At 35.4% G+C, this 16,265-nt stretch overlaps 1 protein-coding gene across 2 annotated transcripts; it reads right to left on the bottom strand.

The window, feature by feature from the left end:
* Positions 1 to 2,229: 2,229 nt before the first annotated feature.
* gpr107 (G protein-coupled receptor 107) lies at positions 2,230 to 16,207 on the bottom strand. 2 transcript variants are annotated; one of them, XM_082169376.1, is made up of 18 exons: positions 16,054 to 16,207; positions 15,703 to 15,825; positions 15,438 to 15,488; positions 15,198 to 15,286; positions 14,958 to 15,079; positions 13,808 to 13,836; positions 13,658 to 13,714; positions 13,385 to 13,507; positions 13,161 to 13,294; positions 12,944 to 13,019; positions 12,620 to 12,693; positions 12,045 to 12,162; positions 11,633 to 11,763; positions 11,405 to 11,448; positions 8,703 to 8,752; positions 8,061 to 8,144; positions 6,947 to 7,100; positions 2,230 to 3,285 (listed from the first exon to the last, which is right to left on the bottom strand). In XM_082169376.1, exons 1-17 carry the CDS (start codon positions 16,150 to 16,152, stop codon positions 6,975 to 6,977), a joined length of 1,530 nt encoding a protein of 509 aa, XP_082025502.1. In that variant the 5' UTR covers positions 16,153 to 16,207; the 3' UTR covers positions 2,230 to 3,285; positions 6,947 to 6,974. The 2 variants fall into 2 exon arrangements, with proteins under 2 accessions (XP_082025502.1, XP_082025501.1); XM_082169375.1 differs by having other exon boundaries at positions 6,979 to 7,100.
* Between the last annotated feature and the right edge of the window lie 58 nt (positions 16,208 to 16,265).

Genomic DNA, 16,265 nt, shown 5'->3' with positions numbered 1-16,265 from the left:
ACTTCAACTCAGAGCTCCATACTATGAAATACACTGAGAAGAACAGACTCTGGTCTCTGTGACATATTGTGATTCATTTAGTTGCATCAGAGCATGAATATAGCAAAGTTCTAAATCAGGACCATTCTGGAATAAAAAAAATACAGATACAAAATATTTTGGAAGGTATTTATAAATAGCATCTAAGCAAAGGGGAGGAAGGAATCGATTTGCAGATTGGGGTATTGCACAGCAGGAGAACAGACTGGAAAGTAGCCAGGAGTTTGAAAGGCACTTTTGAGCAGCATATTTTGTAAACGTCAGGTAGAATTCTTTTAGTTTTTTAACAAAAAAATGACATGTTGTGCCAAGCATTTGGCTTGGCAAGCACTACTTGAAAAATGATGCAGTAATAGGCCTATGCTATATTTGGTAACATTTATACAATCTGCCGGTACCTCAAAAGAGACTTTTATGTTAGATGCTTTTCTTTTAACAAGAGGTTATGGGAGCCTTTTTCTAGTGAAGTTTCTCTGGCCCAGAATACAAATAACTCAGTGGAGTAGGCCTATAATTTAATCAAAGTATCCGCACCACTGACAATGAGACCACAGACCACCAATGCACACAGAGGATATGCGATTTAATGTTGTGAGAGTTATTTAGGACTGCTTTTCTTCTTAGTCATTGTACATATTCAATACAAACAGCCAGATAATACATGTGGCAGGTGTTTCATCTCAGATCATTTTCAGTGAACTTGCCACTTTTTAGACTTTGCAAATGTGATTTTGTCAGTGTGACAATGCTTTTAACAGTTAAATAAACAAGAAAATAATATTAAGTATTAAGTAATTTTAGACACGCTTTGCTCCGCCAATGAAAACATGCGACACACAGTAGTGGTGTTTGAACAAATCACTTGAGTGAATGATTCAATGCATCCTCCACAAAGTTAGTGCACTTCTTGCTTTAATAAATGAATCAATGTTTATAAAGAAATGGTTGATTGAATGAGTAAACGACTAATTTCAGTGATAGTTACTTTGTGCCATAAGGCGTAACAATGTAGCCTAAAGAAAGTATCACATGAAGGCCGCTCAGCCAATCAAATTCGAGGTCCACAAGGAACGATATTTACTATTTAATTATAAATATACAATACGATACGTTGATATACGATATTTACAATATAATCTTTTATGAATTCTATTTAAAATTAAATGTTCCTTTTTATATTTAAAAGAACTAGAGGCATTTTTAAAATATAAACAGAGTTTGCCACTTACATCCAGAAAATTGTGATTGTGTAACTCAACTCTTTTCTTTTAATTTTGCTAATGGAAAAATTAAATGTTCATTGCTTCTTCCAAGACACTGGATTTTCAACAACCCTCAAACCATTTCTTATGCTATTGCACAGACAGCTTTAGCCAGACAGCTAATCTTTAACACCCTGGGCACATTCTAATATTGTCAACTGCCATCTAATCCAGCTTCTGTTCACTCTCTTTTACACCAAGTGTGACATAATGAACATCTATTAGCTAGTTTAAGCAAATACTTACTAAAACTTCCTTATAACCATGCAGTCTGGTTATAAATAGACCATCCAAGTGACATAAGATTCTCTAATCAAGATTGACACAAAAAACTGATGAACGAAGTAATCAAGTAGCACAGAATCATAGTTTTTCTGGTAACTGATTATTACGGATTCCAAATAAGGAATGAAATTTGCAAGAATAAATTCATCCAATGCATGTCAGCGTCTCGCGCCTCACTACATCTCTTCCCAACTGCATTACTGAAGCTTGCATCTGTCCTCATTATTATTATTAAGGGATAATGGATAGGAAATTAATTTAAAACATTTCTCATGCTTTATTTTCTAATCAGGCAGAAGGGAAATAGAATTAGCATTTGCAATTATCCCGTCCTTAGCAGCCAAAGATTTGTTCATTTTTTTCTGACTTTCCCTTTCTGACATTTTGTCAATATCAGATGCTCTTAATGGCACTTGAGCAGAAGTGAGTACAGGACTCGAGACTTGTGAATTAATTATAAGTGAGCCGTTTGCTTCAGTGCTGTCGAATGTTTACTGTGTCCCAGCATAAGACACTGCTTTAGCATTGGTCTTATTTGCTATGATCGTTTCTGGTAAACATGAAAAGGTGTGGAAAATGTTGTCCTTCTGTATGTTTCAAAACAAAAACAAAATCATTAAAAACGCTGATAAGAATTTGAGGGTTGATTTCTGATGGGTTCTTTATCATATAGATCGCCATGCAACTTCACATGATTTATATAAACAATTTTAACCAAATATAAAAGACAAAAGCAAATGAAACCATTGCACAATTTAATACTGAAACACAATTTCATAAAGCTTGCTCAAAGATATCCAAAAATAAGCGAAATATTAAACATCAAAATAAAATCCTCCATTGCATTACTAATAAACGCAAATTACAAGATCCCTGAAATCATTTTAATCCACGTTTGATACATTTGAAACACGTTTCTGGACACCCTGGATCTATTTCATGAAAGTCCATCCTCATCATCCATACAATAACCCACAAATACTGAGAAAATACTAAGCAGCTGTCATCAAATCCTGACTAAGCTTGAGAACTGTACAGTTAATTCTTTGCAACATTAATCTGGGTTACGTATGTTTTAAGGGCCTGGATATTTACATAAAAATGATTCATTCTGAGAACTCAGAGCAGGAAATAATCATTTAAATAATCGCTGAAAGAGACGTCACAGGCACTGCAGTTTTCTACAGATTTCCAGTGACCTCACATACGCGTTCACTCGACTGGAGTGTACCTGTTAAAGTGCCACAGCGTGTCTGAGATCAAGCAATGCGTAGGAAGGTCATTAATAAATAAACTAAAAAAACCACACACAATCATCAAGGTAAAATGAAAATAATGCACAGCACCTAGCATTTCAATTAAAACTTACAGTGGCTGAAGGAATCATGGAGCTGCGTACTGTGAATTCTCCATACTGTCTGTGCAACATTTACAGAGATAGCCATATATGTGGATATGGAATGTGATGTCTTCACATGTGATCATGGGAGATGGTCCACTGGGAATTCTGGACATAAAGCTGTTAAGCTTTTTAAGAATGTCTCACATGTCAGTAGCTGGCCACAAAGTCCAGAGGCACACAGAACCAACAGAGAATTGTATCTCCCATCATGCCATGCTCTCCCTCTCCTCTGATGGTCCGTTTGACAGTTTCTTCACCTTCTTAACACCCTCTCCCCTGGCTGTTGAGGTAGTTACCCTGAAATTAAAGAAAAGAGTATCATTAACAACAAAAACAAGCTCTATTGTGTAGCATTATGCACTCTGAAACACAACAACAGGGATGATTTGTCATTTGAAGCCAAACACGCTTAAATACATTCAAGAGATAAAAATGTTTCTACATTAGATTTGGTTTCGCGCTTCTTGTGAATATCAGTGTGGACAGAATCTGGATCAGTAATAGCTAAATAAAAACAGGTCCTTAAATAATTTCAGACTGTCCCAATTTTCTGAGGAAAGCCCTTCAGCGATCTTGCATGCATACAACTGATGTTTAATTCATAAAACAAAACAATCCTTCTCTTAGTTTTCCACGGTGATCCCGAGGGGACATGTTTGGTTCACTTAGTTTTGTCGTGGCCAGGACATATAAACTTACATATTATGTAATACATTAATTTCTTAATTCCGCACTTTTTCTTAATAAAAATAAAATATTATCCATTTCTGAAAATTGCAGGTTGTTTATGCATTTAACTTGTGGCCTTGAGAAATAGATGTCCTTCCCTCAAAAGATAGAAGTTGTGGCCACTAGAAAAATATATCATTCACTCAACATACGATCTTGAGGCCACAACATATCACATTCCCAAGAGTCAATATGTCGTGGCCACAACAAAACTAAATCACCGAACATGTCCCCTTCTGGTCACTGTAGTTTTCTAAGATTGCAACAAATGTGCAACTAAAATGAGCATTTACATTTGGCATGAAGTTTAGTGTCTATTGTTCTTTCTGAATCTTCTCCCACTGAGCCACAAATGTTTGAATCACCTAAACCAAGATCAACATTTGCATTCATCTTATTTACAGTATATACAAGCATTTCTAATCAAATGTGACCAAGCATGACTGGGCAAGCATTCTGTATTAGATTTGAATGTGGACAGAGTGTTCAGAGCAAAAACTGAGACCAAGTGAGAGCAACACACGCATAAACTCTCTTTCATTCTCTGAGCACAGATTGGACTGCATATGGCCACACTAGTATCAGCATACTTTTCACGGCTCAGATGCACTACACATCTACTGTTGTTGAAGCAACCAGATTTACCCATTTGAGGTCCACTTTTATTATATTTTATTATATTAATGGAGAAGAAAACATGAGTGCAATATACTATTTCAAATCGGGTGCCAACATGTCACTGAATGTTGAGATATACAATGATAACTTTAGCAATTTAAACGCAATACATAACTACCGCTCAAAACAGGATCCCCGCACGGATCAACTTCAAGGTTTTCAAAGACACTCACCACACGGCTAGAGACCACAGCACCAGTCACTGTCTCTCCTCAGCAGCAACCTCAGACTACTGAGACACAAATCCTAAAATAAAAACTAATTAACTAAAAATTAACAGGTGCCCTAAACAGCTAGAATGCTATGAGATATGTACCTTTGATTCCAGAAGAGAAGGCCCAATTTATAGCACATTAATAGTTAAAGCTGATTTGATGTAATACTTTACAAAAGAGGGCAACTGTGACCATCCACTTTTTCAGTGCCATTAAAAAAACAAACAAAAAAACAGCCCCAAGATCAATCACAACATTACAAATGTTTACTTTTATGAGGCAATGAACTACAATCCCATTAAGGATAGTTGATTTAAAAATATATATAAAAAAGATTTATTTACTGTCACAGATTTTTCACATTTAAAATATACTTTACAGTAGTGAATATGTATATTTTGCGATATATTTAAAGGTTTTTTTTTGTCTTTTATCCAGCAAGGATGTATTAAATTGATCAAAAGTGACAGTAAAGACATTTATAATGCTACAAAAGATTTATATTTCAAATAATTGCTGCTCTGTTGATATTTCTATTTAAAGAATCCTGAAAAAATAAATGTATCACAGTTTCCACAAATATATTAAGTAGGTGGGCGATCCCTTCAGGATTCATGGATACTATAGTTCTTCACCTTTAAAAGGAAGTTGAAATAACCATGACAAATTACTGTCCCTAAACGAAAATTATTTTTCAATGGAGAAAATGAATGGAAAATTGTTAAACTGTTGCACTCTATTAAAAAAGATAAAATGGAGATACTTTTTTTTTCAATTAAATAATAATAATAAAAGCAGAAAGGGCAGTGTGGACCTAAACTCTGAATGCTCATGAGAGCAATGCCCTCTATTTTTGTGGTTACCGTCATCCATCTTTTCTGTGTTCTTTGCAAGACTCAATGAGGACAGCTGAATCAGGCCGCACCCCAAGTCACCCAAAAAAGTTTTGGGAAAATAGGCCACAAAAAACCCAAAAACAACACAGAGTAAAGCAAAATGTCCTGTGTGTGGCAGGCTGTCGGGAGGAGAAGGAGGAGAAGAAGAAGAAGAGGGGGAAAGTGCAAGCAAGGAACAAGGACATACGGAGTCACAGGGCTATTTTGGGAAGTGCTGGGGTGGGGGGGGATAGAGCACACGCCGCCTGAGGGGATGCTCAATGCGGGGTGAATGGGAGATGGGAACTTGGGTGAAGGAGGGGAGGATGGGGGTTGTCATGGAACAGAACAAGACTTGGACATCAGGTAGTGGAGAGAAACGCAATCCACTGAGACCTTAGCGAGAAAATCACGAGGATGGCGAAAAAAGAAGAAAAAAAAAACACCCCACCAAAGCCAGTAGAGATGAAGCAAGATAAAGAAATTAAAACAAAGAATCGTCTGACCTGATGAGGCCGTCTGGAGTAAGTACATGGCATGGCTTTAAAATAAGCAGGAAATGACCAGCATGAAAGTTTGGGAGTGCGTATGTAAATAAACAGGGTATGACAGGTGCATTCAGCTAGGGCATGTAATGAGGATGGCTACCAGGTCCTCCAATCAGAAGGAACCCCTCTGGGCTTCTTCTATCTAGAGCCATGACAGGTGGCTGGATCATTGTAGGCCTGTCCGTGTGACCAGGTCGCAGCTGGTAATGGAGCGCAACAGGGTCATGGGTATGTAGAAGAGCTGCGCGTACACATGTTCTTAGAATTGTAAAAAAAACAAAAATGAGAGTAATGAGCTTTTAAAGGGATAGTTCACCTGAAAAATTTAATTGTCATCATTTACTCACTGTCAAGTGTCCAAACCTGTATGAATTTCTTTCTTCTGCTGAAAACAAAAGAAGTTATTTTGAAGAATTTAGGTAACCAAACAGTTGATGGGCCCCATTGACTTCTATAATATGGGGGGGAAAAGTAAATGGGGCCCATCAACTGTTTGGTTACCCATATTCTTCAAAAGATCTTCTTTTGTGTTCAACAGAATTTTTATTTTTGGGTGAACTATCCCTTTAAATTGAGACAGTCTTATATCATCCCTTGTGTGTGGTTATGGTCCTCCGACATCACTTTCTCTCTGCTGTGAGTGAGTCATACCATCTTGAGGAATCAAATTGCCCTTGATCTTTTGAAATAAAAGAATGACGCACTATGAAAATATATCATGAAAGACAGTGAATGTTTAGCGTTCATTGTGTCTGTAACTTGACATCCACCTTATTTTTCAAAGCGGAAATAAGCTATTTCCTGTGCAAGACTTCTGATTCATTAGTCTCTATATGTAAATAAATAGAAGAATATTGCCAAGAAGAACATTGGCAACACCTGCTCTTACATTAAAAATAAAGTGGATATTCACCAGTAGCTGTGTATTTAAGTATGATTTCTTACACATCATCCATCTCCATGTCTTCTTCCTCCACAGACAGCAGTAGGTAGGGGTTGTAGGAGGCCGGTCGGAACTTGTGTCCGGTTAAAAAGAAGAAGGTCAAAGTGGCCAGCTCATCCAGCAACTATGAATTAGGAATAAAATACACTTATAAAACTTGAAAAAGCAATAAAACTTTGAATGGTTGCATGTATGTATTTGTGGATTTTCTTTCAATTGTTAACCCAATATGATATCTTCTTTTCATGCATTTTATCAAATCTGAGATTCAAATGGTTCTAAATAAGTATTTGTAACCCAACAGTGTTATCTTATAGAATCTAAGCAACAGACATAAAACTTAAAGTCACTGAGGTCAGCTCAAAACATTATCTGTGAAGTGCACTACTTCCACAAAAGGTCACTGGATAGTTGCACTAAAGATGCACTAAATCCAGTAAAATGCATTTATTCTTTGCATAGTCTAATAAAGGAAAATAAGTTTGCCGCTACTTAAGGAAATGTGATTTTTTCTTACTACTACTAGCCTGTTATTCAGTTATAATAATAATAATAATAATAATAATATATAAAAATGTCCATACGGAATAGGTCCTTTAAAGTGAAATACATTGTCACCAGTCACAAAGCTGGTCACAATTAACTAAGCTTAACTGTATATTTAAAACGTTAAAATAAGCTTCCCAACTAATGTAAATCAATATTTACATAGTATAATAGCAGTAAATGTATCGCACTGTCCCACAAAATCCCATCTACTGTCCTGCAACAGAGCAATAACCATGTGGCCACCCTATGTACACTGCTAAGTAAAACAATCATGTGACCCCTCATGGCATTGGAAAATTGGTCTTTTACAGTCAAACCAAACAGAGAATTAACACAGCAAAGGCCTCCACATACCATTTGTTATCTTGGGGATGCTGAAGAATGACTTAACTAGCTTTAATGTAATACACTAAATATTGCTAAAATATTACACATATGAATGTCTGTGTGAAAGGATAGGGAAGTTTAAGTTTAATGTGAAAGTCTTTAGTGCACTTTTACTATACTGATGTTTGAGGAAGCTGCCGTCACTCACCTGGTAGAGCCACTTCCATTGGTAAGGGACAATGACCTTGATGAGACTGGCAATGATGCGGGTGAAATAAATATAGCATACAATCTGTGACAGAGAAAGAGTCAGTGAGAAGAGAATAAAAAGAGAGAGAGAGACAGGACAGAGATACACTTATCTAAAAGATTTCTAGTCTGATTTTGATGAGATAAAAAAGAATGCCAATATAAAGAAATTTTGGACTAATTAGGTCACTAATCGAATGAGAAAATGTGACATTGATCATGTGAACTCCTCACGGTCAGATGTTCTTGTTTCTATTGAAGTACTGAACAATATAAGCGTCTTTTCTGACAAATGAATTAATTAAATTTAAAAAATGCCAAATAGAATGCTTTTGGCTCAGACTGGCTGGAGACAAAACAAAAATCCAGTGAAAAATCTATGTATAAAAACAGTGAATGCAATGTATTCATACACAGAGCTTCATAAATAAATGCAATTATAGAGACAATGACTGTAAAAATAAAGCAAAACTAATAAGTCTAACAAGTCTCGTGCCATAACAGACAGTCAGTCCCGCACCGAACTGAGCACCAGGTACATGTCCTTTTAAAAGCACTGTGTCTGAATGCAAGTGAGAATGACAGTGAGGTGAATACATACCATCACATAATAGTGCCTAAAAAGTTTCAGTTGAGCCAGATTGATGGCAGCTACAAAGGGAATGAGAAAGCCAAACGTTACGATTAAAACAGAGTGAGAGAGGGGATGAGCTTTCCTTTTAACTTGCATGCTTCAATTACTGTGGTTCTCACTCCTACTGTGAAAATTGTCAAAATCAGAAGGCAATTTAAGTTTATATCTTTGTGCCCTGTGAGGGAAAGGCAGAAGATGAAAGCAGGAAAAAATATGATAGGCAGCAATGAAACAATGATTATTTAAGAGAAAAAAAAAAAAAAAAAAAAAAAAGAGTATTGATTGTGTGAAGAGATTTTTTTTTCCCCAATATAGGATTATACGAAGTCATAATCCACCAAGCAACCTATAGTTGTGCTACAGTATATGTATCTCACATTGTGCTTAAATATTGCCACTTATGGAACTTATGAGAGGAGTCATATTTCTGCAGTGGAAAGAATTGGGACACAGACATTGGGGCTAAGGGAATAACCTGCTTCATTTTGTGCTGATCTCCCTCACACACACACACCTGCTGTTGTTCATTCAGCCTTAAATATTGGTGGAAAAAAAGTAACTGTAAGCATGTTAGATTGTTGGAAACAGGCATCCTCAGGGATGACCGAAATAGCATAATTCAGCAAACATCTCTATCACAGAAGCTAAAGGCACAGCAGGACGTAGTCATCAAGACCCGCACACCTCTCTTCATTAAGCACTTTTTTTAGCAGTAGGTTCATTTTATATGTAAGATTTAAAGAAATTAACTGATTATTTCTGCATATTTTAATAAATAAGAACCCTTAAAGCCCTTTAAGCAAAACATACACACACACAAAAAAATACAGTTAATAGATACAAGGACTTGTGATAGTGTACGTGTACTTTCATGTACGTTAGCCTACTAGTTAAAACACATACAATTAGATTATTGTAGATCTGACTAAATGCATGTTGTATGTAAGCTTTACAAATACAACTTGGAGAAGAAAAAAAAGTCAGTCAATCGGAAAGGACAGGCTGAATGCTATGGCGAATTTCTGCAGATATGCATAACCACAGATATATAAACCTAAAAAGTGTATGTTATACTATATGTGTGTGGATGTGACTAAAATTACATTTTGGTGAAACATTAAAAGTATTAAGTTTAATAAGGTCTAGATGCATTACTATTAAAATGTTTGGGGCCTGTAAGATTTTTGTAAGTTAACGTTTTTGAAATAAGTCTCTAATGCTCACCAAGGATGTATTTAATCAAATACAGCAAAAACAGTAATAGTGTGAAATATTTCAATAAATATGGCACTGGATGTAACGGTGCTCAAGAAACAAATTACTATTATGATCAATGTAGAAAACAGTCGAGTTGCTTGATATTTCTGTCAACAACAACAACAAAAAAACTTACTAACCCTGATTTCTGAACAGTGTAATACAGAAAAAAATTTCTTCAACATATATGAAATACAGGAGGATACAGAATAATATAAATAAACATTATTAATTGTATTTTACAATAAAGCTCAATGAAATAAAAAAAACAAACAGTAATGAGGTTATGGAATTTGCATTGATCCTATCTCTATCATAGGATAATAAATCAATAAAAGCATAAATCTCTATCCATTCCCTGGATTTGTGGGTTAGATAAAGTCATAGCACAGTCTGGTTTCTCTGAGCTATGACATTTACAAGCTGCCTGGCATCTGCTGTCACAACAGGCAACAGTGCACAGTGGCAGAGCACATGCCAGAGAGAGCATCTCTAGCAGGATCCATTCTTCCACCCTAAAACTATCAAGCCACAATGTGTTAGTGTTACTAACATCAAACAACACACATAGTATGTCCCATACTATGTGTGTTGTTTGATGTTAGTAACACAGCTTGCAGAAGAGATGAATCAGGGATGACACATGTACTGTTTGTTCAAGGGAATGGGAAACTAACAACTGACCAAACATTCATGACCACTGTGGTCAGTGTTTATAAAGATGATTGAATCCATTAGTGTTTTCAGCTTAGTGTCAATTCATCTGATTTATGATTTATCATAACACCACAAAACCAACACCACCAATAATAATTGCTCATAATAAGCAAATCATTGGAATGGATTTTAAACAAAAAAATTCACAAGATACACTACTGTTCAAAAGTTTGAGGTTGGTAAGATTTTTTTTAATGTTTTTGAAAGAAATCTCTTGTGCTCACCAAAGATGCATTTATTTGATCAAAAATACAGTAAAAACAAATAATATTGCTGAAAGTATTAATGTCTTAAAACAACTCTTAATAATCCATAGACTACCACTGTTAGTAAGAGCATTTATACTATTTTGGTTATGTGTAGAGCAGCATGCCTAGAACTGCAGCACTCTGGAAGACAGCACTCTTCAATTTCATGCTGTAAAGACCAAGTCTTTTAAATAGCATGTAGAGAACAGCCAAATGTGAAGGAGTACAGCTCAATCAACCAAGCAAAGCATTTGGAAAGATTAAAAATACACACTTTCCACAATATTTCATTTAAAATGGCTTCAACATTGTGACAGGGCTGACGTCTTTTACAAGTGGTCATAAAAAAATTACACTCCAAATAGTAGATGTGATTATCAAGTTTTATATCAAAACTTCACTGAACTGTTGACCACAAAGTGCTCTGACAAAGTTACTTCGACATACCTTTGCCATCTGTTGCTGATGCCTCTTGTAAATGTCTTATGGACCTACCAAACAAAAACAATTGCTTTCAGACTAACTAGACTAAAGATAAAAAGCCAAAACAGCCTGCCATTTACTTATATAAGACAGACATCAGACTTTGGTCTATTAGTCTACAAATGATATCATTTATGGTACAGAAAATTAAATCTGGGCCACATCAAAAGGACAAACCAGAAGAGCACTTACCAGACGACTGGGAAGAGAATAGCCCCGCAGCATAGGAGATCGACTAGAAACAGGATCTCCATCCACAGGCCATATTCGCTGGAGCCCTCCTCTGTGGACTCAATAATGATGTATGCCACATTGGCCAGAACCTGAAATCACAATTATAACTGTAAGTATCATAGGATAGCAGTAGTTTAGTTTAAAATCCCATTAACAACCTTGTATTTCAAAAATAATGTGCTGACATCTTCAATGTCGTGCAACAGTGTACTATTAACGTCTTGAAAAATATGTTTTAGTGTTTTGTGACCTCTAAATTGTTTAAAAAACTGTGGATTTTACATGCATATTCATACACAACACTTTGCAGAAACACTAGTAGAAACTACTATGAGGACGGATGCTATTTTCAAGTGGGGGGAACCAATACCTGCAGGGGAATGACGATCATGAAAATCTTTTTGTCTTTATCTGAGAGGATATGCTTGACAAAGGCCCAGCCAGTTCCTATTAATGCTATAGTGATGAACAATAGCGCCCCCTTCAGCCTGCACAAAGTAAAACATTCAGAGAAGTCAAACATTTAGACTCTTTGACACTCTTTACAGTTATCAAGACAACAGCACAGTGGTTTTCATTCAAAATACAAGTTCACTACCCACCTAAAACAACCTAAGGAACTTTTTAAAAGGCTGGAATACACTAAACAACTATTGTATTCTCAGATTTCCAGTTTGCTGAAAGTCAGAGCTAGTCTGCAGATTGTGTGTTCAGAATGACTTGAAAGTCTGGTAGTGTGTGATCTTCAGTCGTTTATGATGCATGATGCCCAGTTTTCCCCTGTAACCATTTTCAAAGTCAGCAAGTGTATGATTTGAATGGTTGTGTAGTGTGTTACAGGCTTAAGAGCAAAAACATTACATAAATATCTATCTGTTTTTTTTTTCTAATATGACAGTACTTCACCCTATTCCTGTATTATCCAGTTTATGTTGGTGAACTTACAGGTGAGTTATGTAATAGACCACAGCCCAGCCTTCAATAGGAAAGCCCTGATTGGAAATATAGTAGTAGTCAATCTGTAAAAAAGGAATATAAATGTTAAAACAAAGGCAATGTAATGCTGCTGTTTGTCTTGGGTATCTAGCGTAAAATGGAATTGCATTTCAAATGCACTTTCCCTAAATTGCAAGGTTTTGGTGGACCTATCATGGTTTGATCATTTATTGCATATGATTTAGATAATGTTTTTGAAATTTAATGATATTTACATCAAATATAAGCATTTCCTTCAAAGGTTCCCATATAAACAAAGAGGAAAAAACTCACTGCATGGAAAATAAGGGAAAGTGACTTTGTAAATGGAAGAGCAGCCATCAGCCAATGAATCTTGTAAACATCAGCACTAATAAAAAAAAAGAGAATTACACAGTGATCCCATAATATGCTCTACTATTTTATCTGAAATATGATTTGCTGCTCTCTACTGGTCATTTCTTGTAAAATCTATGAAACTGTACATAAGGTCTGTTATTGTAGCACTTACCTATGGGTACGCAAAACATGAACCCACAGTGTGCCGATGAGGAAGAAGAACATGGACATACAGATGTAAAGCTTAGGTAAAGGAATCTCTCCCGCTGAGAGGAAGCTTTCTGGATTCTTCTCTTTGATGTTGATCTGAAATTATATGTATTGCCCGAGTATATGAACTGCATGACTTCAATATATTAATAGACACTGTATTTTAGAACTCAGATAAACACTCACATCAATGTTGAAAGGCAGCATGTCAGGCGCAGAGCTGTCCTGGTTTATTGGCATGGAGTAGCAGTTGTAGAAATAAAAGTTATAAAGGCCTTGTTGCTCATCCGTTGTGATGTTGAAGTAAAACTAAAACAAGAGCAGGAGAGTCAGTGGGATGCACAAAATATTTTAAAAAGTAAACCTAAAAATGGACAGATATTACTTCAGCTCAGAACAAGCTTGATGCGCTTCAGAATCTCATGAGCTCTCAGCAATACCCTTTCATGCATATCCTACCTCAAAGGAGTAGATTTTGTCTTTGCTCTGAAGAGGATATGTATCTTCTGCCTTGCTCTGTGGGAGTAATACAATCAAAATCATTTAATGCAGAATTAACATATTTTTAAGACAATAAGCAGTCCTAAAAAATGTTTAGGCAGATCTCACCTCAACATCTCGCCTGGATTTAGAACCCACTGCAAATAAATAAGAGAGAAATAAAACACAAAACAATAATTGAAAGGTAGACTGATACAAAAATATAGGAATGCGTACCCAACATAAAAATGTCCTTAATTAAAAGGCTTTCGTTTACAATACAAAGAAGATGAGAACAGATAAACACTATTGTTCAAAAGTTAGCACATTTCTGCCTGCCATCTGCGAATGCGATCACAACAGGCAACAATGCGAGGTGCCGTAAAACTTGTAAATAAAAAAAATTGATATATACAATTTAATAACACACAGTTTTATATATGCATGGGGTGTTCGTCAACTGAAGGCCTGCCAGAGTTTCCAGTGTTGACAGCTCCATAAAATAGCCTACTGGAAGCTCTGTAGTTTTGCTGTACTATACTAAAAATATGAAAAGTACAACACACAAATTACATTTTAAGTTACTTCCGTTTATAAACAAATAAAGCAGTAATTGATGTCATAAATTCACAAGCCTGATTTTTGTTTTAATTCTCAGAGTCTATCATAGATTATTTATTTTTTTAAATCACAAACATGATGCTTAGCTTACCAAATAATTTATCATTTAATTGATAAACAATTCAATAATAAAATAATTGTATACAGCCTACAGTTTATTATTATGTAATGTAATTTTATTTTAAACGAATGAGGAAAATAAAGTATTTAGAAATATTATTATTAAAAAATATTATTTCAATTTAAAATAACAAATTTCTATTTGAATACATTGTAATCCAATGTAATTTATTCCTGTGATGGTATTTTAGCATCATTACTCCAGTCTTCAGTGTCCCATGATCCTTCAGAAATTCTAATATGATGATTTGGTGCTCAAATATTTTTCTCATTATTATCAACGTTTAAAGTAGTTGCTCCGCTTAACATTTTTTTGTGTAAACTGAAGAATTATTTAATGAACGAAGTTCAAAAGAACATAATTTATTTGAAATGGAAATCATTTTTAATAGAATTTTTTTTTTTTACTGTGGCTTTTGATAAAAAAAAAAAAAATTTAAATAATAATAAAAAAAAATGTAAACCTGACTCCAAACTTTTGAACAGTAGTGTACCACGTGTTATGATTTATAGTCCAAGATAAAAAGAAAAGACTTACTCTTAGACTGAGATCCATCATCTGGCCCATTGTCAGCTTGCAGGTCCTCTGCAATGCTTTTGGGCAACACAGGTATGATGTTGGGAAAAACACCAGCCACCGCTGAAGTCTTCTTCCTCACTCTGAGGATATCGCAAGTCAATGAAGTCATGGCAGAACATTCAAAAACTACATAATACTTCCAAATTCATTCTAATTGTATAAATAAAAAAAGTTACAAAGTACAAAAATAAAACTCACAGGTTATTTTTGAAGTCCAGCAATAGAAGTACCCCAGCAAAATTACTACTTGGATCCTTTTTCAGAGGACAATAATCCAGACCCTCATCCTGCGTGTTCATAAGAGAGAATTTCAATTATCTGAATCAGTTTGACCGAAAGATCATAAAAAGAATGCCTGAATGTAATATTAACTTTAATCTAATGTTATATTAGGCCTATATATGAATCAAAAATAGACATTCAAAGACACATACTGACCAGATATGTGGAGAAGCCATTATTGTTTGCACGATCTAGGCTAAAACCAATCTGCAAAATAATATATGACAAAGATATTTTATTTCTCTATGTGACAGATGATTTCTATTTTCTGAAATGATGACTTGTAGAAGGTGAGATTAAAAAGTTCCATTAATAATGTGCGAGACATTTTTTTATATACTGTGTTATTTTATCATATCATTAAAGTGCACTGTATGAATCTGAAAGTCGGTAATCTGTCAGACAGCAGAGCGAGTCTGACCGTGGAGCTGTCAATGTTGTCCGTATTTCCATCAGTGAAGCTGAGGCTGTTCATGCTTATACTCATGTAACCATCTTTATATAAGCCGAATGTGTTCAGATGAACCCGCTGACGGATGTCGTCCTAAAACAGAACAAGAGTGTTTAGTGGCGCACGGGCATTTAGCTGCTGAGATCCTTTTGAATTATTTGTTAAAGGTTTTTGCATTGTCACAACAAAACGATTATGATTGATAAATCTTAATATGATTCACACTTAAGACAGCATCTGTTGGCATTAAATAACAGTGATGACAATACAGTGACTGTACGAATATCTTATAAAAACATTGGAAGCACATCACTCACATACCTTAAGTATGAGATGATGGAGTCGACACTGACTTTCTATGATAAGAGCTGTAATAATCGCATTAATAACAGTAAACATACATCTCTTCCTAGACGCCATCTTTAAAACCGCTTTTCTTCTTCTTCTTCTGTTGTTTAAATGGGGGTTGGCAAACCAACTAAAAGGCGCATTGTCCGCCACCTACTGGATTGGAGTATGGAGCACTACTTGGT

Source organism: Leuciscus leuciscus (assembly GCF_965113295.1).
Source record: "Leuciscus leuciscus genome assembly, chromosome: 5".
In the NCBI taxonomy this organism is placed as follows: Eukaryota; Metazoa; Chordata; class Actinopteri; order Cypriniformes; family Leuciscidae; genus Leuciscus; species Leuciscus leuciscus.
Note: the sequence above shows the minus strand (reverse complement) of the source record. Positions and strands in the feature narration are given on the sequence as shown.

What these genes read in the sequence shown, in the direction of transcription:
- gpr107 (XM_082169375.1), bottom strand. Translation starts at nt 16,152, where the DNA reads ATGGCGTCTAGGAAGAGATGTATGTTTACTGTTATTAATGCGATTATT. An exon ending in ACAAAATCTACTCCTTTGAG is followed by an intron (nt 13,508 to 13,657) that starts GTAGGATATGCA and finishes CTCTTGTTTTAG; the next exon opens with TTTTACTTCAACATCACAAC. An exon ending in TGATCGTCATTCCCCTGCAG is followed by an intron (nt 11,764 to 12,044) that starts GTATTGGTTCCC and finishes TTGTGATTTCAG; the next exon opens with GTTCTGGCCAATGTGGCATA.